This window comes from Mus caroli, unplaced genomic scaffold, assembly GCF_978045245.1.
Source record: "Mus caroli unplaced genomic scaffold, Mus_caroli_1 scaffold_7, whole genome shotgun sequence".
In the NCBI taxonomy this organism is placed as follows: domain Eukaryota; kingdom Metazoa; phylum Chordata; class Mammalia; order Rodentia; family Muridae; genus Mus; species Mus caroli.
The window spans coordinates 126030968-126057159 of NW_028227262.1; the positions used below are offsets into that span (position 1 = coordinate 126030968).

Below are 26192 nucleotides of genomic sequence, written 5' to 3' on the forward strand. Positions count from 1 at the left end.
TGACTTCAGCTCTCAGCCCCTGCCCACATGGAGTGACTGTCAGCTACCTGCTACTCCAGCCCTAGAGAATCCAGGAGCCACTCCAGCCCTAGAGAATCTAGGAGCCTCTGTAGGCACCAACACTCACATACACACATATCTGTGCAAATACATATACACATAATTAAAAAACATTTTTTATAAAAGATTTTCTTGTGTTTAAGATAATGTTTTACATCCATAGGCTTCTGGTCCTTCCCAGTATTTCTGAAAAGCATTTCTGTTCTCTGGAGCTTTTTTTTCTCCAGAGAACAAGAGAGAAACTGAGCAAGGACAGTTTAGGGTTTGAAATCAACACATCAAAGTTCTGCACTTTTAGTAATTTCACATTCATAGGTGCTCACTGATCCCACTAACACAGATTTTTCTTTTTTTTTTTTTTTGAAAATTCAAAAAGCTTTATTTTGCTCTATATTCCAGATATTAAAGACAAGGAAATAACAATATTAACACCTTACTTTCATGAAACAGATTTTAGTGTGTACAGATGAGAAAAGTAAGCTGTACGCTATATCTGAATGCAACAATTGCCACCACAAAATCTAGATAGATGACTAGCGACAACTGGATCAGAGATGTAATTCAATATATTATTATATATTAATATATTGTTCATTGTTCATGGCCAATTTATTGATTTTTTTTTTGATTTTTAATATTTTTATTACATATTTTCTTCAATTACATTTCCAATGCTATCCCAAAAGTCCCCCATAGCGCCCCCCACTTCCCTACCCACCCATTCCCATTCTTTTGGCCCTGGCATTCCCCTATATTGGGGCATATAAAGTTTGCAAGTCCAATGGGCCTCTCTTTCCAATGATGGCCGACTAGGCCATCTTTCGATACATATGCAGCTAGAGACAAGAGCTCCAAGGTTCTGGTTAGTACATCATGTTGTTCCAACAATAGGGTTGCAGATCCCTTTAGCTCCTTGGGTACTTTCTCTAGCTTCTCCATTGGGAGCCCTGTGATACATCCAATAGCTGACTGTGAACATCCACTCCTGTGTTTGCTAGGCCCCGGCATCGTCTCACAAGAGACAGCTATATTTGGGTCCTTTCAGCAAAATCTTGCTAGTGTATGCAATGGTGTCAGCGTTTAGAAGCTGATTATGGGATGGATCCCTGGATACAGCAGTCTCTAAATGGTCCATCCTTTCATCACAGCTACGAACTTTGTCTCTGTAACTCCTTCCCTGGGTGTTTTGTTCCCAATTCTAAGAAGGTGCACAGTGTCCACATTTTGGTCTTCATTCTTCTTGAGTTTCATGCGTTTAGTAAATTGTATCTTATATCTTGGGTATCCTAAGTTTTGGGCTAATATCCACTTATCAGTGAATACATATTGTGTGAGTTCTTTTGTGATTGTGTTACTTCACTCAAGATGATGCCCTCCAGGTCCATCCATTTGGCTAGGAATTTCATAAATTCATTCTTTTTAATAGCTGAGTAGTACTCCATTGTGTAAATGTACCATAATTTCTGTATCCATTCCTCTGTTGAGGGACATCTGGGTTCTTTCCAGCTTCTGGCTATTATAAATAGGGCTGCTATGAACATAGTGGAGCATGTGTCCTTTTTACCGGTTGGGACATCTTCTGGATATATGCCCAGGAGAGGTATTGCTGGATCCTCCGGTAGTACTATGTCCAATTTTCTGAGGAACCGCCAGACTGATTTCCAGAGTGGTTGTACAAGCTTGCAATCCCACCAACAATGGAGGAGTGTTCCTCTTTCTCCACATCCTTGCCAGCATCTGCTGTCACCTGAATTTTTGATCTTAGCCATTCTGACTGGTGGGAGGTGGAATCTCAGGGTTGTTTTGATTTGCATTTCCCTGATGATTAAGGATGCTGAACATTTTTTCAGGTGCTTCTCTGCCATTCGGTATTCCTCAGGTGAGAATTCTTTGTTCAGTTCTGAGCCCCATTTTTTAATGGGGTTATTTGACTTTCTGGAGTCCACCTTCTTGAGTTCTTTATATATATTGGATATTAGTCCCTTATCTGATTTAGGATAGGTGAAGATCCTTTCCCAATCTGTTGGTGGTTTTTTTGTCTTATTGATGGTGTCTTTAGCCTTGCAGAAGCTTTGTAGTTTCATGAGGTCCCACTTGTCAATTCTCGATCTTACAGCACAAGCCATTACTGTTCTATTCAGGAATTTTTCCCCTGTGCCCATATCTTCAAGGCTTTTCCCCACTTTCTCCTCTATAAGTTTCAGTGTCTCTGGTTTTATGTGAAGTTCCTTGATCCACTTAGACTTGACCTTAGTACAAGGAGATAGGAATGGATCGATTCGCATTCTTCTACATGTTAACAACCAGTTGTGCCAGCACCATTTGTTGAAAATGCTGTCTTTCTTCCACTGGATGTTTTTAGCTCCCTTGTCGAAGATCAAGTGACCATAGGTGTATGGGTTCAATTCTGGGTCTTCAATTCTATTCCATTGGTCTATTTGTCTGTCACTATACCAGTACCATGCAGTTTTTATCACAATTGCTCTGTAGTAGAGCTTTAGGTCAGGCATGGTGATTCCACCAGAGGTTCTTTTATCCTTGAGAAGAGTTTTTGCTATCCTAGGTTTTTTGTTATTCCAGATGAATTTGCAGATTGCACTTTCTAATTCGTTGAAGAATTGATTTGGAATTTTGATGGGGATTGCATTGAATCTGTAGATTGCTTTTGGCAAGATAGCCATTTTTACAATGTTGATCCTGCCAATCCATGAGCATGGGAGATCTTTCCATCTTCTGAGATCTTCTAGAATTTCTTTCTTCAGAGACTTGAAGTTTTTATTATACAGATCTTTCACTTCCTTAGTTAGAGTCACGCCAAGATATTTTATATTATTTGTGACTATTGAGAAGGGTGTTGTTTCCCTAATTTCTTTCTCAGCCTGTTTATTCTTTGTGTAGAGAAAGGCCATTGATTTGTTTGAGTTAATTTTATATCCAGCTACTTCACTGAAGCTGTTTATCAGGCTTAGGAGTTCTCTGGTGGAATTTTTAGGGTCACTTATATATACTATCATATCATCTGCAAAAAGTGATATTTTGACTTCATCTTTTCCAATTTGTATCCCTTTGATCTCCTTTTGTTGTTGAATTGCTCTGGCTAGGACTTCAAGTACAATGTTGAATAGGTATGGAGAAAGTGGACAGCCTTGTTTAGTCCCTGATTTTAGAGGGATTGCTTCAAGCTTCTGACCATTTACTTTGATGTTGGCTACTGGTTTGCTATAGATTGCTTTTATCATGTTTAGGTATGGGCCTTGAATTCCTGATCTTTCCAAGACTTTTATCATGAATGGGTGTTGGATCTTGTCAAATGCTTTTTCCGCATCTAACGAGATGACCATGTGGTTTTTGTCTTTGAGTTTGTTCATATACTGGATTACGTTGATGGATTTCCGTATATTGAACCATCCCTGCATCCCTGGGATGAAACCTACTTGGTCAGGATGGATGATTGTTTTGATGTGTTCTTGGATTCGGTTAGCAAGAACTTTATTGAGGATTTTTGCATCAATATTCATAAGGGATATTGGTCTGAAGTTTTCTATCTTTGTTGGGTCTTTTTGTAGTTTAGGTATCAGAGTAATTGTGGCTTCATAGAATGAGTTGGGTAGAGTACCTTCTGTTTCTATTTTGTGGAATAGTTTGTGAAGAACTGGGATTAGATCTTCTTTGAAGGTCTGATAGAACTCTGCACTAAACCCATCTGGTCCTGGGCTTTTTTTAGTTGGGAGACTATTAATGACTGCTTCTATTTCTTTGGGGGATATAGGGCTGTTTAGATCATTAACCTGATCTTGATTCAACTTTGGTACCTGGTATCTGTCTAGGAACTTCTCCATTTCATCCAGGTTCTCCAGTTTTGTTGAGTATAGCCTTTGGTAGAAGGATCTGATGGTGTTTTGGATGTCTTCAGGATCTGTTGTTATGTCTCCTTTTTCATTTCTGATTTTGTTAATTAGGATGCTTTCCCTGTGCCCTCTAGTGAGTCTGGCTAAGGGTTTATCTATCTTGTTGATTTTCTCAAAGAACCAGCTCCTTGATTGGTTGATTCTTTGAATAGTTTTTCTTGTTTCCACTTGGTTGATTTCACCCCTGAGTTTGATTATTTCCTGTCGTCTACTCCTCTTGGGTGAATTTGCTTCCTTTTGTTCTAGTGCTTTTAGGTGTGTTGTCAAGCTGCTAATGTGTGCTCTCTCTAGTTTCCTTTTGGAGGCACTCAGAGCTATGAGTTTTCCTCTTAGAAATGCTTTCATTGCGTCCCATAAGTTTGGGTATGTTGTGGCTTCATTTTCATTGAACTCTAAAAAGTCCTTAATTTCTTTCTTTATTCCTTCCTTGACCAAGGTATCATTGAGAAGAGTGTTGTTCAGTTTCCACGTGAAGGTTGGCTTTCTATTATTTATTTTGTTATTGAAGATCAGCCTTAGTCCATGGTGATCTGATAGGATGCATGGGACAAGTTCAATATTTTTATATCTGTTGAGGCCTGCTTTGTGACCAATTATGTGGTCAATTTTGGAGAAGGTACCATGAGGTGCTGAGAAGAAGGTATATCCTTTTGTTTTAGGATAGAATGTTCTGTAGATATCTGCCAGATCCATTTGATTCATAATTTCTCTTAGTTTCACTGTGTCCCTGTTTAGTTTCTGTTTCCATGATCTGTCCATTGGTGAAAGTGGTGTGTTGAAGTCTCCCACTATTATTGTATGAGGTGCAATGTGTGCTTTGAGATTTACTAAAGTTTCTTTAATGAATGTGGCTGCCTTTGTATTTGGAGCATAGATATTCAGGATTGATAGTTCCTCTTGGAGGATTTTACCTTTGATGAGTATGAAGTGTCCCTCCCTGTCTTTTTTAATGACTTTGGGTTGGAAGTCAATCTTATCAGATATTAGAATGGCTACTCCAGCTTGTTTCTTCATGCCGTTTGCTTGGAAAATTGTTTTCCAGCCTTTCATTCTGAGGTAGTGTCTATCCTTTTCTCTGAGATGAGTTTCCTGTAAGCAGCAAAATGTTGGGTCTTGTTTGTGTAGCCAGTTTGTTAGTCTATGTCTTTTTATCGGGGAGTTGAGTCCATTGATATTAAGAGATAGTAAGGAAAAGTAATTGTTGTTTCCTGTTATTTTTGTTGTTAAAGTTGGCATTTTGTTCTTGTGGCTGTCTTCTTTTAGGTTTGTTGAGGGATTACCTTCTTGTTGTTTCTAGGGCGTGGTTCCTATCCTTGTATTGGTTTTTTTCTGTTATTATCCTTTGAAGGGCTGGATTCGTGGAGAGATAATGTGTGAATTTGGTTTTGTTGTGGAATACTTTGGTTTCTCCATCTATGTTAATTGAGAGTTTGGCTGGGTATAGTAGCCTGGGCTGGAATTTGTGTTCTTTTAGTGTCTGTATAACATCCGTCCAGGATCTTCTGGCTTTCATAGTCTCTGGTGAAAAATCTGGTGTAATTCTGATAGGCTTGCCTTTATATGTTACTTGGCCTTTTTCTCTTACTGCTTTTAGTATTCTATCTTTATTTAGAGCATCTGTTGTTCTGATTATTATGTGTCGGGAGGTATTTCTTTTCTGGTCCAGTCTATTTGGAGTTCTGTAGGCTTCTTGTATGTTCATGGGCATCTCTTTCTTTAGATTTGGGAAGTTTTCTTCTATAATTTTGTTGAAGATGTTTGCTGGTCCTTTGAGTTGAAAATCTTCATTCTCATCCACTCCTATTATCCGTAGGTTTGGTCTTCTCATTGTGTCCTGTATTTCTTGGATGTTTTGAGTTAGGATCTTTTTGCATTTTACATTTTCCTTGATTGTTGTGCCGATGTTCTCTATGGAATCTTCTGCACCTGAGATTCTCCCTTCCATCTCTTGTATTCTGTTGCTGATGCTCGTATCTATGGTTCCAGATTTATTTCATAGGGTTTCTATCTCCAGTGTTGCCTCATTTTGGGTTTTCTTTATTGTGTCTACTTCCCTTTTTAGGTCTAGTATGGTTTTGTTCATTTCCATCATCTGTTTGGATGTGTTTTCCTGTTTTTCTGTAAGGACTTCTACCTGTTTGATTATGTTATCCTGTTTTTCTTTAAGGATTTGTAACTCTTTAGCAGTGTTCTCCTGCAATTCTTTAAGGGATTTTTGTGCTTCCTCTTTAGTGTCTTCTGCCTGTTTAGCAGTGTTCTCCTGTATTTCTTTAAGTGTGTTATTAAAGTCCTTCTTGAAGTCCTCTATCATCATCAGGAGATATGCTTTTAAATCCGTGTCTAGCTTTTCTGGTGTGTTGGGGTGCCCTGGACTGGGCAAAGTGGGGGTGCTGGGTTCTGATGATGGTGAGTGGTCTTGGTTTCTGTTAGTAAGATTATTACGTTTACCTTTCGCCATCTGGTAATCTCTGGGGTTAGTTGTTATCGTTGTCACTGTTTAAAGATTGGAGCAGAAGCTGTGTTCCACTCACCAGCAGTCCCAAAATCCTGTGGCGGGGGTTGTGGGTAGCTGGCGGGTGTCAGGCAACCCTGCTCTCCTGCTACCCCGGTGCTGATCCGGCCGGATGAGGCCTGTGGCCCTACTCAGGCCGGTTTCTGCTTCCCTAACTAATGCAGTCTCAGGTCCCACGCAATTGGATTGGAGCCGAAGCTGTGCTCCACTCACCAGAAGTCTTAAGATCCTGTGGCGGGTTTTGTGGGTAGCTGGCGAGTGTCAGCCGACCCTGCGCCCCAGCTGCCCCGGTGCTTTTCTGACCGGAAGAGGGTTGTGGCCCTATGTAGGCCGGATTTCTCTCTCCCCAACCAGAGCAGTCTCAGGTCCCGCGTGATTGGACTGGAGCAGAAGCTGTGTTCCACTCACCAGCAGTCCCAAAATCCTGCGGCGGGGGTCGTGGGTAGCTGGCAGGTGTCAGGCAACCCTGCGCTCCAGCTACCCCCGCGCTGATCCGGCCGGATGAGGCCTGTGGCCCTACTCGGGCCGGTTTCTGCTTCCCTAACTAATCACACAGATTTTTCATTGCAAAATTTCTTGAATACTTTTCATGTCTCCTGTGGCAATTGTTTTTCTTATATAATTGTATTGAGCTTTTTATTTTGTTGTTCAAGAGTATGGACTCCTAGGATTCTATAAGTTTATAGCAGCTGAAAAGTCCACAGTGTTGAGAAGTTGATGGACTTGAGTAACATGGCTGTGAGCGTGCAGAAGGATGAGCCTGGGCGCAGATGCTCCCTTAGAAAGGACTCAGAAGAGCAGCTTGATGGTCTGGAGGAGCAAGGAGGCTACTTTTGTGGGTTAGGTTCCAAAGATCACACAGCTTCTCAGCATAAATGACAAGAGGCTTCTCTCCATCAGGGAAGCACCTATAGAATTGATGATAGGTTCTTCTCTCCATCCAGGGAAGCTCCTATGGAATTGATATGTTCTTCTCTCCATCCAGGGAAGCTCCTATGGGATTGATAGGTTCTTCTTCACTGGTTTTGAGTAACCCATTTCTTTAAGACCTGCAGGTTAGTTATCAAATGTAAGCAGTTCTGTGAGGGAAGAGGGTTATCTACAAAATCCTATTCACAACTTTAAACAGGATCACAACATCCTAAAGGATCAAGATGAAAAGGCTCTGCCCAGGGAATGCTGAATGGGGAGATGGTATCCCTGCAGTCATGAAGGGGAGGAAACTCAAAGTATATTTTCATGGACACTTGAAGTTATAAAATGTCTGTGTGATATAAATTAGAGGCATTGCTTAAGTGAGAGGTGTCCCTGTGCACCTGTCATGATAAGAGTTGAATGGTACTCTCTAAAAGCCCTATCCCCAGTGCCTTGGAAGACATCTGTGAGGTAACTAATCTTTTGTCACATAAAATATTGAAACTATAAACTTAGAGAAAATGAAATTGAATAGAGGGTGTACTGCAAAGATGACCCCTCTATTTTGGGGCCTTATGGATTGGATAGGTGACACACCACCTATATAACATGACATGAGAGTGCTTAAAGTAAGGAGTCAAGATAGAAGATTCATCTCTTCATTATATTCAATATGTAAAGGTAGTTGCATTTTTAAGTAGACAGAAGGTAAGGCAGGATGTCCCATCGCACATTGTAGGCACAGATTTATAATTCCAAGATTTCAGTCATTGATGCTAGTTTTGAGCATGAATGTTCACAGCACCAGAGCTTTAAAGCACCAGAGCTGGGCAGACATCTACCCTCTAAGCTGTTAGTATCTACTTCCCTATCAATAACCCTGAGTTATAACTTGTCATGTTCCATCTGGGCCACTCTTACTCCAACTAGCCAGCCCTCATGGCCATGTTTCCGAGAGTCATCTATGCCATGGTGTCTTCTTCTCACTCTACCTTCTCTCTCTTCCCTCTGGTGGTCCTATCTCAGACCCCAAGCCTGGGAACCAAAGCTCTACCTACTTTGTTTCTGCCCTGCAATAGGCTATAGGTATCAACCAGACCTTGGGGAATAGTATTTAGCATTATAGTACCTAGCAAAAGACCAAATCTCAACAGACAAACCCTTAAATTTTTCCCTATTTTTTAATATTACACTCTGTACCCAGCATTTATGTGTACATGTGTTCAGGAATATGATCTTTTATTATTCATAAGATAACAGTGGTAATCATGAAAGTTAGGGCTCTTCACCTCTGCTGTTAGCTTTGCAGTATCAATGTGGCAGTTCTTTTCTTTGGCTACATCTTCAGACAAATGCAGTTAAACCATTGATGTTTGCTTTTAAAGTAGTGAAATGTCTCTAACAGAACAAACTTCATTAAAATTCAGAAGGACTGGAACAACATGTCTTAGAAAAATTAAGTAAAACTATTAGTCTAGAGATATATATCTTTGATGATGTAAGTACCATTCTGGCGAAAGTTGAAGGATTTTGTGGTTTCTTAAGATACTAATGTCCTGAGAGAGAAATCTACAATTCAATTCCTTTAGATGCAAATTGACATTTTATTGTATTTCCCCCTATGGAATAAATAAATAAATAAACATCAGCACTCGCAACCATCTGCAACTTCAGCTCCATAGGATCCAACACCCTCTTCTGCCCTCCAGGAACACCTGCACACATGTGGGATACAGTCACACTTCACAAGCACGTGTAATTAAAGATTTTTAAGTTATCTGTTCTAAAATATCGTTAGAGTCTTTGGTCTAGCATCTTGCTTGTGATACTTGAGAAGGAGAATGGATTGACATGAGACAGCATTTAACATTTAATATCAGGAGTTTAACATCTTATGGCTAAGTAATTAGGAAGGGGGAAGAACATGCGGTCATGTAGGAAGTTAAAAATTATTTCAATTCGTAAAAGAAAAATTTCCATATCAATAGGGGTTGTTTTCTTAAAGACAATAGCTGTATTTCTTTGTTTTCCCTTCATCAAATGTAAACCCATGTAATGGAATGCTAACGTAATGCCCACCTGTAGAAACTTGTGAACACTGATTGTTTGGCAGCATGAGTGTTGTCACTGGAATGAGCAATGCTTGCAGACTTAAATGGCAGAAATTATCCTTCAAGTAGTACTTTAATTGTATAGCATTAGTACAGACCAAAAAAAAAATGCAGAGATGCTCTTAAAAGTAGAAAATAAGAAATAAAAATTAATCAAGATCTTGTCATCTAAAAGAGAACAAAAGAAGAAATTCACTGATGCTGAAGTGCTCAGGGCTGACCTTGAAGAGAGGAGAATAGGAGGGGTGAGCTTGTCATGGCAACCTCAAGGAAACAAGGATTTGTTTTAGATTTGTTGCCAATGCATCAGACACAGAGTTATTACAATAAGTGCATTTCTTAATAAATTGAGCTGTTGGTTTAACTTTTTGTGACCAAAACCCAGTGGAAAGTAATAGGATTGGGGTATAGCGGAATCCAGCAGACTTCTGATGAGGTAGCTGGGGAAGCTTCCTGAACCGTCTTTAGTCACTTATGTTTGTTTTTATGCCACTGGGCTACCATCTGTCTACATGCATTCGTTTCTTTTCTTTTTCAGCTGGATAACGCTGATGAACAAGCAGCCCAGATCAGAAGGGAACTTGATGGCCGCCTGCAGTTGGCAGAGAAGATGGCAAAGGTACCTTATGTGTGCTAACTGCTGTGCTGTTTCTTTACCTATTCACATTCAGGGTGTTCTCCAAAATGACACATGCCCACCATGAGTTATAGTTTGCTTTTCTATATTAATAATGTCTTAACCCAAAATACCTGAACTCATATTTTCTAAATGGAGGACACTCTCTACCTGGGGTCTCCATCTGAATTATGTGAGTTGTCCAAACTCAGTGATAACCTCTCTAATAGTTTAAAAGACTGATTTCTTTTCTTACTGCTAACTAGATCTACAAGAGTTTCATTAAGCCACCAAGAAAAATGCAGTCATGGAGAAGAATTTCCTTATAAAGATCATATAAATTCCAAAATTCCCAGTGTACCGCTTGGCAAATAGTGGTACTAACTAATATTCGGTGGAATGATTGACTGTCTAAAATACAATTTGAAATGTATAAGACAGGATCTGACAGATAAAATGTGTTTTCTTTTAGACTTCTAGTTATTTTACTTACATAACCACTGTTTCTGAGAACAGAAATCTATTTAAAACAAAAACCAAGATTTTTTTTCCTAATATTTTGGGTGTTTGCCAGCATGTATCTTAGCCATCACAACTATTCTTTGGTGTGAATTGACAGATTAATTTATTTCAATGATATAAAAATTTTAATTCTTCATAGTAAAATTACTGTGGCACTGCTATGGATTTTTTCAGCACAGAAGTCTCCCTTCTGCTGAGCAAAAACTATTTGGTAGGTAGAGCATCTCCACTCCACTTCTCCCTTTCCCTCTTCTCCATTCCTCCCTCCTTCCCTCCCCTCTCTCCCCTACATGACCCTTCCTGCCCCTGTCTTCCCCTCTTTCTCCTCTCTCTCTGTCTCCCCTCCTAACCCTCCCTCCTCCTACCTCTTTCTTATCTGGCATGTATATCCACATTCAAAAACTTTTGCTACAGAATGTGAAAATGTCTGTCCACCTAAACCACGGTGGTGAATTTCCACAGCACTGGAAATGTTTCATATACTGACTCCAACAGTTACATTTTGTACTTCTGCCAAGGAAAAATATATTTATGATCATATTTTCAGAGTGCTAATACTCTGCCTATCCAAATTTAATGCTACACAACAGATTGAGATATTGGAAAGAAAAAGAGAAAGACAACAGAAATTGGAGAATAGGGTTGGTAGGAACCAAGTGCGAACCAAGGCAGATTTCTAGAGGGACAATCTCCAATGACTGGCCATGTGGGGTGATATGAATGAGGCTGAAGAATGGCATTCATGTGCAGAGCAGAGTTTAAAGGAAATGCCTTCCTGCTCTCCTCTAGACATTGATACAGGCACAGAACCATTCAAGAGAGTGCATTATGCAATTCACTGCATAGAAATCCAGAAGCTTGAAGTTACTGGAAATGTTAGAATTTAAACCATCTTACCTGAAGTGCTACGGTCATATTGAGCCTGTCTGGAAGGCTGGTTGCCTTTCTTGTAGGCTAAGGCTAGGAAAGAATCCAGAGAGCAGTCTAGATGTACTCTTACTGCAACCTACTTAGAAACTGCACTTGTTCAACCAGGGACCTGTCTACATATGCTTGTTTCTAACATAGACTGACTAGTGTTATAGATGGCTTCAGACAAAGAGGAATGTCTCAGATTTGTTCTTAAGCTCATGTCTTTGGAGAATGCATTTTATAAATCCTGCCCCGAGTATCAAAAGATTGGATCAGCATTGAGCAAGAAGGCTTCCCTTTCAGACACCCCAGTGGGCTCAGTACAGATGTGACCCGTTGGAGAAAGTATGGAGAAAAAAGTAAACCATGTAAGATTAGAAGAGCAAAATGCTTCAAAACATCACTGCAAAACACTTTAGCAGAAACATCAGCATAGCATGTTGAACATTGTTCTCCACTTTGAATAGACCAAACCAAGCCCTCAGAATCCTACTCAACAGATTGATTCAGCAATACGCTGACCTTGTTGACCTATGCTTTCATTACCCCACGCGTCACAAGGGCAGTTGATAGTGTGGGTTCTATAGAGGAGGCTAAAAGCTTGGAAGAGTATACACTTTACCAATATCAGAGATCTCCTGCGTGATCAGAATAGGTCACAGGCACATCCTAGGCGTCACAGTTGGGTTTTTCCCTACGGTTGCTACCTCCTTAGTCAGATAAATTCACACTAGTGATGCATTGCCAGTTTGCAATCAGGAACATCCCTTTTCACACTTCATAAAGCAGTGTAAACATTATAATAGCAATAAAACCACGGGGCAGAAATTTGTGTCAAGCAATAGGGATATTGATCTTTATCATTTTAGCTAAAGAACAATTAGAAAGAAGTAGGAAAAATGTTGACAAGGCTGGAAAGGCCAGTAGCTGAGTCCATCTTTACTTTTAGATGTTCAGTAGTCCGCCAAGTATTTACATTTTCATGTTCCTACTTATTGAACAATATTTGCTGGATACCCACTGCTTTCAGCAACCACTACCTTGAGTGCTTAGGATATAGCTGTACAGATATAATTGCCTTGATCTAAAACAAGGCAGAAATATCCCTACATGCCAAATGCAGCTTATGTAGTATTTGGGAGAGCCCATGATAAGTGATAAATTCCATTTCTAACCCATGGAAGGTGATCATTATGACCAAGGGAACAGATCCATGGAATTGGCTATGCAGGAAAAAAATGAGTGGTCATGTGACCAGGGTAGACCAGCTGAGTTGTGCCAGTTTTCCTGTCACTCAAACCAAAAAACCTTGGCATCATATCTGACTTCTTTCTTTTTCTCCTGCTTCATGCCAGATTTATTAGGGAATCGTGTTACCTCTGCTTATTTTTTCATACAGGATCTTGCTATAGCCAAGGGTAACCTCCAAGAGTAACCTAACCTTTCTGTCTCGGCCTCTTGAGTGCTGAGACTTTGGGCACAAGCCCCCACTCTCTGCTTGCTGCTGCTTTTGAAATATTTCCATGAGATGACAGTTGCCACCATTCTTCTGCTGCTGCTTGGATCCATTCATCACTGTCTCTGTCAGCGGGGTAATTGTTCCATCCTTTTAGCTAGTCTTCCACCTTCCACTCTACCCTGCAGCACAACAGCAAGAGAGTCTCTGCAAAAGCCTTGTGAAAGTCCCCATGACCGTGACAATAAAATGTTCTTCAAAGTCTGTAGAGTGCTGTGTGATTGGTTTGCTTTCTGCATAACCTTAAATACCTCTGAGCTCTGGCCTTTGCTCAGTTCATCTCAGCTCTCATGGTCCCTTGCCCTTCTTGCTCCAAGGTCTTCACACAGACCTGTTCTCATTCATCCAGCCATCTTCTGTAGAGACTCAATGCTTCTTCCCTGTATTGTGTAGACTTTCTAGAGACATAGAACCTACAGGGATCCAGATAGATGGAGAGGATGGAATGATGCTTTCTATCTGTGTCTACCAGTTAATCTATATGGCAGCTGGGAAATACAGTCAAGAGGAAATATAGCCTCGAGTCTGCAGCTGCAGAGTAGCCTGTAGGTGGGAGATGGAGAGTCAAGCAAGGTTTCTAGATTACAGTCTTGAGGAAAAATGACGATTCCCCAGGACTTAAACTTTGTTCTTAAGGTCTTTAAAATCTAGCTGGACAAGGCTCACCTTCATAGAGTCATTGCATAAGTTTTACTGGGAAGATGTGAGCAAATATTTATTCATGTCACATGGGGCATTGGTGACACACTAACGGGAATATGCCATTCAAGTCCAGCTTAGTAAACCAGTGAGGTTTCGTGGTTTTTTTCACCCTCAGAGGCATGAGAAAGAGGTTATTTACAGGAAAATGATTGGCCTCCAAAAAAGCTTCATTTCTGAAAAATCCCACCCCAGCATTAGTGACAGTCTCCTGAAAGCTGGAAAGATAAAAAGCTGTTCTGTTTACTTTATACTCTAAATAGAAATCGCTAGAATTACAGGCAGCCAGGGTAGAGTTACATGCCACCGTAGGGGTGGGCTTTCAGGAGGGAAAAATGGCTGACATCTCAGGAGAGGTCCTCTCAGTGCCAGTAATCATAATTGTTCTGATTTGTTTGGGTGTAATTGGCCACCTCACACCCAGAGGGCATGTTCCAAAGTAGACCATCTGATTTACTCAGAGTTGGCTGATTATAGTTGTTAATAACATCAAAGTGTATCCATAGCAGCATCTATGCTGGTACCTGACAAAATAGCTGGATTTTTACTAAGCGCTAGCCAATCTCACACAGTATCTGTCCTCTCTCATCTTATTTTCTGCTGTAAAGTTCTGTCCTCACTGAAAACATCGCTGACAATCCTTTTGAATGTTAGTATTCCCGTCTATTAATTGTGATTTATTCCTTACTTTTTCTCCGTTATACTTAATATTTTCTACAGTAAGAAATGACTTTATAATTAATACTTACTAAGACTTTCTATGTTTATGACAAGGGAGGATTTTTGCCAGTATCTTCTTGGTGGTACTCCAACGATCTGGAGCAGAAGAAATGCCAGATGCTAAAAGAATAGCTTGTTTGTAATATTTATAATTACCTTATTATGTATGTGTTTTGCCTGCATGTATGTATGTATGTGTGTGTGTGTGTGTATGTATGTGTGTGTGTGTGTATGTTGTGTGTTTGGGGAGGCCAGAAGAGGACACTGTATCCGTTAGAACTGGAATTATGGACAGTTGTAAGATGCCACATGAGTGCTGGGACTCAAACCTCTGTCCTCTGCAAGAGCAACAAGTGCTGTTAATCTTTCAACCATCTCTACAGCCTCCATAGATATTTTTAGAATGAGCCTTTACATACTACATATTATCAACAGAAAGCCATGGCAGGACTAAATTCCTAACAAATTTCTAAGACACTGGTCTTCTCCTATATTTGAATAAAGAGAGACTATCAGTATGGTAGGGAAAACTGAATTTGCAAATACATGTATGTATGTACCTCAGTACATTTATTGCCTTTGGAACTAAGTAGTTTAAATGATACTAGAATCCCAAAATTAATGCAGGTTGATTTTTCCCTTGTCCAAAGTGACTGTGACCAAAAGTACTTCAGATTTGGAATTCTTCAGATTTTAGCATATATTTGTATGTGTAAGTAGTCTCAATAGTCTGAACACAGAGTCTATTACATTTATGTTTCATATCTTAATTACATGGACTGAAGGTGGTTCTGTTCAGAACTTTACTGAAAACGTAGTTGCACCTGTGTTTTGACTATACTTGTCCTACATTGGATGTGTGGCACCAGAGTGATTTGGATTTTGGAACATTTCATATTTTGGAATTAAAGGTACCCAATCTGAGTAGTTTTGAAACAGAAAGCAAAAATTAGTCATCTTGGGGAGACTCAGCAGTGGTAAGGGTTTGACTGGAAAGGGAAGAGAAAGGCCAGAGCACCTGAAACAGTAACCCACAGTAATAGAGACCTTGCAGATTCAGGATATAAAGTGCATCATCATGTTAGAGGCACTAGTGTGCCATGGTAGACCTGGGGCCAAATTAGAACTCATATATGAGAAAGCCTCACAGTTAAACAATTGAAAACAATTCCTTGACTAATCCCAATCACAAAAATGATCAGGTTTAACATGTGTGCTGATCTGATAGATGATCTATTCTGTTGCTCCCAAGTGGCCACAAAAGCAGGTTAAATGAAGTGGATAGAATATTATCCATAAATGCCAAAGTTTGAACAAAACTTTAGGAGGCCTTTTTCATAAGTAAAATAAGAATATAGTCGGGCATTTTCAACAAATGGTGCTGGCACAACTGGTTTTTATCATGTAGAAGAATGCGAATCGATCCATTCCTATCTCCTTGTACTAAGGTCAAGTCTAAGTGGATCAAGGAACTTCACATAAAACCAGAGACACTGAAACTTATAGAGGAGAAAGTGGGGAAAAGCCTTGAAGATATGGGCACAGGGGAAAAATTCTTGAATAGAACAGCAATGGCTTGTGCTGGAAGATCGAGAATTGACAAGTGGGACCTCATGAAACTGCAAAGCTTCTGCAAGGCAAAAGACACCATCAATAAGACAAAAAAACCACCAACAGATTGGGAAAGGATCTTTACCTATCCTAAATCAGATAAGGGTCTAATATCCAATATATATAAGGAACTCAAGAAGGTGGACTCCAGAAAGTCAAATAACCCCATTAAAAAATGGGGCTCAGAATTGAACAAAGAATTCTCACCTGAAGAATACAAAATGGCAGAGAAGCACCTGAAAAAATGTTCAACATCCTTAATCATCAGGGAAATGCAAATCAAAACAACCCTGAGATTCCACCTCACACCAGTCAGAATGGCTAAGATCAAAAATTCAGGTGACAGCAGATGCTGGCGGGGATGTGGAGAAAGAGGAACACTCCTCCATTGTTGGTGGGATTGCAAGCTTGTACAACCACTCTGGAAATCAGTCTGGCGGTTCCTCAGAAAATTGGACATAGTACTACCGGAGGATCCAGCAATACCTCTTCTGGGCATATATCCAGAAGATGTCCCAACCGGTAAGAAGGACACATGCTCCACTATGTTCATAGCAGCCCTATTTATAATAGCCAGAAGCTGGAAAGAACCCAGATGTCCCTCAACAGAGGAATGGATACAGAAATTATGGTACATTTACACAATGGAGTACTACTCAGCTATTAAAAAGAATGAATTTATGAAATTCCTAGCCAAATGGATGGACCTGGAGGGCATCATCTTGAGTGAGGTAACACAATCACAAAGGAACTCACACAATATGTATTCACTGATAAGTGGATATTAGCCCAAAACTTAGGATACCCAAGATATAAGATACAATTTGCTAAATGCATGAAACTCAAGAAGAATGAAGACCAAAATGTGGACACTGTGCCCCTTCTTAGAATTGGGAACAAAACACCCATGGAAGGAGTTACAGAGACAAAGTTTGGAGCTGTGATGAAAGGATGGACCATCTAGAGACTGCCGTATCCAGGGATCCATCCCATAATCAGCTTCTAAACTCTGACACCATTGCATACACTAGCAAGATTTTGCTGAAAGGACCCAAAGATAGCTGTCTCTTGTGAGACTATGCAGGGGCCTAGCAAACACAGGAGTGGATGCTCACAGTCAGCTATTGGATGTATCACAGGGCTCCCAATGGAGAAGCTAGAGAAAGTACCCAAGGAGCTAAAGGGATCTGCAACCTTATAGTTGGAACAACATGATGAACTAACCAGTACCCCGGAGATCTTGTCTCTAGCTGCATATGTATCGAAAGATGGCCTAGTCGGCCATCACTGGAAAGAGAGGCCCATTGGACTTGCAAACTTTATATGCCCCAATATAGGGGAATGCCAGGGCCAAAAGAATGGGAATGGGAGGGTAGGGAAGTGGGGGGCGGTATGGGGGACTTTTGGGATAGCATTGGAAATGTAATTGAGGAAAATATGTAAAAAAAAAAAAAAAAAAAACGGAAACAGCAGCAGGACCGTGGAGAGAGCTGGCAGCAGAGCCTGCTCTACGAGTCTCAGACTGCTTTGTGAACAAGACCACAGAGGCTGAACTTCCTAATAACACTGTGGTATTCTTTCTATACTTCTTAAGAGTGCCCACAGCCCTCTTGCATAGCTCACGGTTTGAAGGCACAGTTTCTAGCTGGTGGGATTATTTAGGGATGCTCCAGGAAACTTTGGGAAGTAGGACCTCCCCCAAACACTGGAGGAAGCAAGCTTCTGGGGATGGGCCTTTGAGAGCAGAGCATCCCTGGCCACTTCCTGAGTATGTGTGTATGAGTGCATGCATTTAATAATTTTCTAATTAATTCATTAGAAAACTAATTAATTAGTTTTCCATGAGTGGTTTTGTCTGAATGCATATATGTGTACCATGTGCATGACTGGTGCCCTCAGAGGCCAGAAGAGGTTGTCAGGTCCCCAGGAACTGGAACTCTAGAAGGTTATGAGCTGTCCTGTGAGTGCAGGACTTGAATATTACTCTCCTCTGTAGGTGCAGCAAGTGCTCCTAACTGCTGGGCCAAGCCTCCAGCCACATGTTCTCTTTCCTTCCTGGGCCGTGGGTATGTGAAGAGCTGAGATTCACCACAAGCTCTCACAGCCATTTCTGTTCACATGCTTGGGACCATGCAACTGTGTATAAAGCCTCGAAAATCATAAGCCAAAATAAATAATGTCCACCGGAAGTCCTTTCTAAAGATACTTGGCCACATCTATAAAATATAACTGTTTTTAATCAGTGCAGTCAAGATAACCCACCCCTGCTCGCTGAGCACGACCAGATGTCCATCTCACAGGGACAGGATCTCCAGATTCTGTCAAGTACACAGTTAAAGCTAACCATCACACCTATGAACAGTATTCACTGGGAGGAGCGTGAGGGATCAAACTTAGGCACTTACGTATGCTGTGCATACACTGAGCTACATTCACAAGCCTGTGAACATTACTCTTACCTTATGAGTCTATTCAAGACAAACATCCAAAATGCCCTTCAAAAATATAAATAAATAAAACATTTTGGAGGGCTGGAGAGATGGCTTAGCAGTTAAGAGCACCAACTGCTCTTCCAGAGGTCCTGAGTTCAATTCCCAGTAACCACATGGTGGCTCACAACCATCTGTAATGACATGTGATGCGCTCATCTAGTGTGTATGAAGAGAGCAATGGTGTACTCATATAACAATAAATAAATAAATATATCTTTTTCAAAAAAGAAAAAAAAAAGAATATAGTCGGTTTACCACAAAACTGGAAGTAAAACATTTATTTTCAAGATGCCTATCAGTTTCCTCTTTGACAGTGTGTGAAGTGTGTTTAGCAATAAATAGATATCATTCTTTTCATGTGCTAATTCTAATTTTCCATAAAGAAACACCTTGGACTGTTTTTTAAAAAAGGACATGTCAGAGCTTTCAGATATCTCACAAGTTTTCTTTTCCCCCTCCTCTGTAAAGATAGAATTTTAAAAGGTGAAATTATAAATTCTACACAAATACAAAATGAAAATACAGTATATTATTTAATCTATTATCAATGGGAAAATGGAATAGCAAAAATTTCCAAGAGAGTACTTAAGAATCAAAGTGTTAGGGCATTCTGTTAACTTTCATGGATTCATTACAAAAGTGGTTAATTTAAAACACACACCTAAATTGTAGCCATTGGACAGATTTAGCTAGGAAATAAACATTTACATCTTTTTCCGGGCAATATTGTGCAAGGTGACTTGTAACCTATATATCTGGAATGTTTCATCGCTAGTACACAGGAAGTAGAACTCCTTAGTAGATAGAAAGTATAACTCAGTAGCTGGCCTGCTGGTTATACATGAGTATCATTCCTTCTCACTTTGAACAGATCTCTCCCTGCATTGTTCTGCTTCATTTTTGACCGTCACCTGATTCTTATTTCTCTTAGAAAGCTTTTACAACTTGTCTAATTTTTTAAAGATAACTGGAGAGACGCTCAGCAGTCAAAAGCACTTGATAACCCTTCACAGAGGACATGGGTTCAGTTTCTCACACCCACATAAGACAGCTTACAAGAACAATTTCAAGTTCGAGGGGAACTTAGCTATAAGTGTATAACTCTAAGGGGAAAGTTTTCCCCAGTAGATGTATTGCCGCTCTGAAGGGAAAGGTATTCTGGCATATGGGAGCCAAGGAATTGCACACCTCACAACAAAGCTCACACTGCAGACTTATTGGGAGAGACACAGCAGGGTAGCTGCCAATGCTAAGGCAAGGACCAGCAGGGAACTTAGCTGGAGGTGGGCTTTATATCATGTTTGGGAGGGATGAGGCATAATATCCAGGATAGAAATTTCCAAGATGGAGATTGGTGGATCTTCAAGTCTTGAGCTATGAACAAGGTTTGTTCAGTTTTCAAACTCAGATATTGGTGGGTTTTCAAAACCCAGAAGTAAGCTCTGACCTTTTACCCTAAGAAAACTGCCCTCAGTTGACATCTGCAGGCAATTTATTAAATCATCTAAAAGATACATAGTTGAGGTTTAATGTTTGTTTTTAGCTTTTATTGAAAACAAACAAACAAACAAAACATTCTCAGTCACCTTGTTTTTGTTTTTGCTTTTCCTTAAAGAAATTAAGAAATTGTCCTGCTAAATATGCAAACTTACATTTTGGTAATGCAGCTTCCAACATATGGTCTTAGGTAAAATTAGTTAATAATAATATGTAAACTATTTTAAGAGGAATATATGAAGGTTAAACTGGAGAAGAGCAAACAGGTGTGCTGGGACTCTGATGCTGGTTCCTGCTCTGGTGCCAGATGTCCTAGTCTACTCAGTGAATGAACTGGTGCAGGCAAGCCAGAGGCCAGGTGCATTTGTTAGGAGCATGCCAGATGCATTTCACTACTGTTAGAGATGCAGTTATCAAAGGTGAGGTTTTGAATGACACCAGTGGAAACAACAACAAAGGCTGATATTTTCTGGAGCATTCAGAAATCATCCGAAAGTTGACTAAGCCTCCATCCTTGAGCCTTGAGTTTACACTGGGACAGACGTTACTCTTTTTTTTTTTTAAATATAATTTTTTACTAGATATTTTCTTTATATACACTTCAAATTTCAAATGCTATTCTGAAAGTTTCCTATACCCTCCCCCTGCCCTGTTCCCCTACCCACTCACTCCCCCTTCTTGGCCCTGGCATTCCCCTATACTGGGGCATATAAAGTTTGCAATACCAAGGGGCCTCTCTTCCCAGTGATGGCTGATTAGGCCATCTTCTGCTACATATGCAGCTAGAGACATGAGCTCTGGGCATACTGGTTAGTTCATATTGTTGTTCCACCTATAGGGTTGCAAGACCCCTTTAGCTCCTTGGGTGCTTTCTCTAGCTTCTCCATTGGGAGCCCTGTGTTCCATCTTATAGATGACTGTGAGCATCCACTTCTGTATTTGCCAGGCACTGGCATAGCCTCATACGAGAGAGCTATACCAGGGTCACTTCATCAAAATCTTGCTGGCATATGCAATAGTGTCTGGGTTTGGTGGTTGATTATGGGATGGATCCCCAGGTGGGGTAGTCTCTGGATAATCCATCCTTTCATCTTAGCTCCAAACTTTGTCTCTGTAACTCCTTTCATGGGTATTTTGTTCCCTATTCTAAGGAGGAACGAAGTATCTACCCATTAGTCTTCCCTCTTCTTGATTTTCTAGTGTTTTGAAAATTGTATCTTGAGTGTTCTATGTTTCTAGGCTAATATCCACTTATTAGTGAGTGCATATCTAAAATAATAGGAGTAGATGAGAATGAAGATTTTCAACTTAAAGAGCCAGCAAATATCTTCAACAAAATTATAGAAGAAAACTTCCCAAACCTAAAGAAAGAGATGCCCATGAACATACAAGAAGCCTACAGACTCCAAATAGACTGGACCAGAAAAGAAATTCCTCCCAACACATATTAATCAGAACAACAAATGCACTAAATAAAGATAGAATATTAAAAGCAGTAAGGGAAAGAAGGTCAAGTAACATATAAAGGCAGGCCTAGTAGAATTACAGCAGACTTCTCACCAGAGACTATGAAAGCCAGAAGATCCTGGACAGATGTTATATAGACCCTAAGAGAACACAAATGCCAGCCCAGGCTACTATACCCAGCCAAACTGTCAATTACCATAGATAGAGAAACCAAAGTATTCCATGATAAAACCAAATTCACACAATATCTTTCCATGAATCCAGCCCTTCAAAGGATAATAAAGGGAAAACACCAACACAAGGACAGAAAGTACACCCTAGAAAAAACAAGAAAGTAATCCTACAACAAACCTAAAAGAAGACAGCCACAAGAAAAGAATCCCAACTTTAACAACAAAAAATAACAGGAAGCAACAATTACTTTTCTTTAATTTCTCTTAACATCAGTGGACTCAATTCCCCAATAAAAAGACATAGACTAACAGACTGGCTACACAAACAGGACCCAACATTTTGCTGCTTACAGGAAACCCATCTCAGGGAAAAAGACAGACACTACCTCAGAATGAAAGGCTGGAAAACAATTTTCCAAGCAAATGGTCTGAAGAAACAAGCTGGAGTAGCCATTCTAATATCGAATAAAATTGGCTTCCAACCCAAAGTTATCAAAACAGACACTTCATACTCATCAAAGGTAAAATCTACCAAGATGAACTCTCAATTCTGAATATCTATGCTCCAAATGCAAGGGCAGCCACATTCATTAAAGAAACTTTAGTAAAGCTCAAACCACACATTGCACCTCACACAATAATAGTGGGAGACTTCAATACCCCACTCTCATCAATGGACAGATCCTGGAAACAGAAACTAAACAGAGACACATGGACACTAACAGAAGTTATGAAACAAATGGATTTAATAGGTATCTATAGAACATGTTATCCTAAAACAAAGGATATGCCTTCTTCTCAGCACCATATGGTACCTCCTCCAAAATTGACCATATAATTGGTCACAAATCAGGCCTCCACAGATGCAAAAATATTGAAATTAAACCATGTATCCTATCTGATCACCACAGATTAAGGCTGATCTTCAACAACAACATAAATAATAGAAAGCCAACATTCACATGGAAACTGAACAACATTCAACTCAATGATTCCCTGGTCAAGGATAAAATAAAGAAAGAAATTAAAGACTTTTTAGAGTTTAATGAAAATGAAGCCACAACATACCCAAACTTATGGGACACAATGAAGGCAGTCCTAAGAGGAAAACTCATAGCCCTGATTGCCTCCAAAAAGAAACTAGAGAGAGCACACACTAGCAGCCTGACAGCACACCTAGAAGCTCTAGAACTAAAGGAAGCAAATTCACCCAAGAGGAATAGATGGCAGGAAATAATCAGACGTTACTCTTGACCTCATGTAATGAAGCATTCCCTCTACATTGAAGGAAAGAGCCGAATGTCAGGTTAGCAAAGATTTAAGGGGGGGGGGGGGAGAATATTCTCTTTTGCAGTTTTGTGAACTATAAATTAGCATAGTCTTCTCGAAGGATAATTTAGCTCTCAATATTAATATTTTACATTTTTCAATTAATTGGCTTTTATGAGTATGAGTACTTTACCGTCATGTGTGTCTGATATCACATGCATGCCTAATGCAGTTGGAGGTGAGCAGAGGGCAGTGGGATCCCTGGACCTGAAGTTACCGATGGTTTTAAGGAACCAAGTGCTTACCAAGAACCAAATCCAGGTCCTCAGAAAGAGGAGCCATCTCGCCAGTCCCTGGCATTTTGTTTTTAACTTAGTGTATAAAATGAAACAGTGATTGCAAAGATAATTGTTTTAAAAATCTGTCAATAAACTCCTGTAATAAAATAGAATCTTCCAGATTACTCTGTTATCTATTTTTCACTTATCAGATTTCTATCATAAATTGGCCTTTTGCTTTAAATTAAATCTTTTCTCAACCTGTAGTGAAGGACTGAGGGATAAGGGATAAGGCTATAAGGGATCTTTTCATGTCTGTACAATGTGAAAATTATCCAATTCTAGAACTATATCCATATTCTTTCAGTAAAAGGAGGTTTTGGTGTGAATACTTAGTACAAAGGGTGTATCTTCCCAATCATGCACATGTATGGCGAAAATGGTGCCAAGAGGATTTTCTTCTGATTAGAAAAACGGTATATCCTGAATATTTCCTTGAAGGTCATTAAGTTCTCCTCTTTTTTTCTTTCTTTTTTTTTATTTTATAATTTACATTCTTTTTTTAAATTTTATTTTTATTAGGTATTTTCCTCATTTACATTTCCAATGCTATCCCAAAAGTCCCCCATACCCCCCCCAACTCCCCTATCCTCCCACTCCCACTTCTTGGCCCTGGCATTCCCCTGTACTGAAGCATCTAAAGTTTGCAAGACCAATGGGCCTCTCTTTCCAATGATGGCCAACTGGGCCATCTTCTGATACATATGCAGCTAGAGACAATTTGCAAAACACATGAAACTGAAGAAGAACAAAGACCAAAGTGTGTACACTTTGCCCCTTCTTAGAATTGGGAACAAAACACCCATGGAAGGAGTTACAGAGCTGAGATGAAAGGATGGACCATGTAGAAACTGCCATACCGAGGGATCCATCCCATAATCAGCCTCCAAACACTGACACCATTGCATACACTAGCAAGATTTTGCTGAAAGGACCCAGATATAGCTGTCTCTTGTGAGGCTGCGCTGGGGCCTAGCAAACACAGAAGTGGATGCTCACAGTCAGCTATTGGATGGATCACAGGGCCCCCAATGGAGGAGCTAGAGAAAGTACCCAAGGAGCTAAAGGGATCTGCAATCCTATAGGGGGAACAACAATATGAACTAACCAGTAGCCCCCCAGAGCTCCTGTCTGTAGCTGCATATATATCAGAAGTTCTCCTCTTTCAAACATGATGGATAATTGAGATTCATCTCTACACTAAACCATTTCTCCATACCTGTTTTTGCTTATGCACATCTTATAATAATGCTCCATTGAAAAGTATATATACAGTGATCATTTCATAACACAATAGTTCTTCATAGAATATATAAAATGTACCTTTAGATATAGTCAAGACTGCCAAAACCTAGGGCTTTTAAAGCCCCCAAACTGACGTTGGCAGATTCGTTGTGTGATAAGTACCATAGTTCTGTGCCATGTAATCTTTTCTGATAGAACTATAATGGGTCCAGCCTGACATTATGCTTCGAATTCTTTTTAAGGAGAGAAGATTCCCCAGATTTATCTCGAAAGAAATGGAAAGTATGTACATTGAAGAGCTGCGAGCCTCTGTGAACTTGCTAATGGCCAATTTAGAAAGTCTTCCAGTTTCAAAAGGTGGCCCGGAATTTAAATTACAAAAATTAAAGCGTTCACAGAATTCTGCATTTTTGGATCTGGGAGATGAGAATGAGATCCAGCTGTCCAAGTCTGATGTGGTGTTATCATTCACATTAGAGGTAAGTCGTTTTCCCTCCCCCTCACTGCAGAGATGAAGCTGCACTAGAATAGCCATCAACCTGTGGGATAAGGTTTAGCATTTAAAGCAGGGTAATGTGTTTAGAAAATGTTAAAGCAGTCCTCACTTTCTGAGCAACTAGGTACTATATACAAATGAATACAAATTGTGTTTTAATTGTAATTCTCTTATTAGAACTAGTGAACCAGCTTTGAGATATATGTGTACTCCCTGTAAGCTAATGTAAATACATCGATAAAGTAAATATCAACAACACTGGGGTGGGATTTCAGTATATAACTGGCTCCTGTCTAATCTGTCTTTGATCAACTTTGATTTTAGTTCCCTTCACGTGTGGGATTTTCAGTCTAGAATTTAATCAAGCACACAGTTGTAAAGCACAGTGTTGGGTACTGGGAATGCTGAGAGGCAGAGAAGCCTTTTTCAGGGATTTTACTTTTATCGTAGAAATAGGAAACGTGGTCAGAACCAAAGTAAGTAATACAGGTTTAAAAGTGTGTTGGCTAAACCACAGACATTGTATCCATTTCATATAAACCCAGAGAACCAGAGATTCCAATGCTGTTCCTTTGGGTCTTGCATGATCTCTGTCTGGGTCTAATCTAGAAATGTGGAATGAGTCTATGGGTTTATACACCCATTCCTGCAAATATCCTGGGAGAAAGACCTTATGTAAAGTTAATGATGATAAAAGACTGTATTATCTTAAAGAGTCAGGTCATCATTTAGCTCACACTCCAGTTTGTTCTCATGATAATCTGTTCTCTGTGCAAATGTTAGCAGTGTTAAGTATAAATTTATGTATTTTCTGAAATGGTGTGTGTTTGTGTGTGTGTGCACAATTATGTTTGTGCTTACCCTTGGGAGCATGTGTAAAAGCCAGGGTGTCTCTCACAGGAAACTTGAAATTCTCCGTTTCATCCAGGCTGGCCAGTGAGCCCTCAGGATCTGCTTGTCTCTACCCACACCTAGCCCAACACACAGTGCTAGGATGTCAGGCACTGCTGCCACATAGCTGTGCTGTGGCTCTGAACTCACATCCTCAAGATTGCAGAGCAAGCTCCTTACTTGTTGAGTCATCTCCCTAGCCCCTCTACCAAAGATTTCACT

The 26192-nt window shown here is 40.0% G+C and overlaps 1 protein-coding gene across 10 annotated transcripts in view; it reads left to right on the plus strand.

The window, feature by feature from the left end:
• Cadps2 (calcium dependent secretion activator 2) overlaps nt 1-26192 on the plus strand; it is a 558168-nt gene that overhangs the window by 212641 nt on the left and 319335 nt on the right. For all 10 annotated transcript variants that reach the window (XM_085840793.1, XM_085840791.1, XM_029478700.2 and 7 more), the window contains exons 4-5: nt 10045-10125; nt 24826-25062. In XM_085840793.1, the coding sequence (XP_085696919.1) occupies nt 10045-10125; nt 24826-25062 (318 nt within the window). The remainder of the gene's footprint in view (nt 1-10044; nt 10126-24825; nt 25063-26192) is intronic.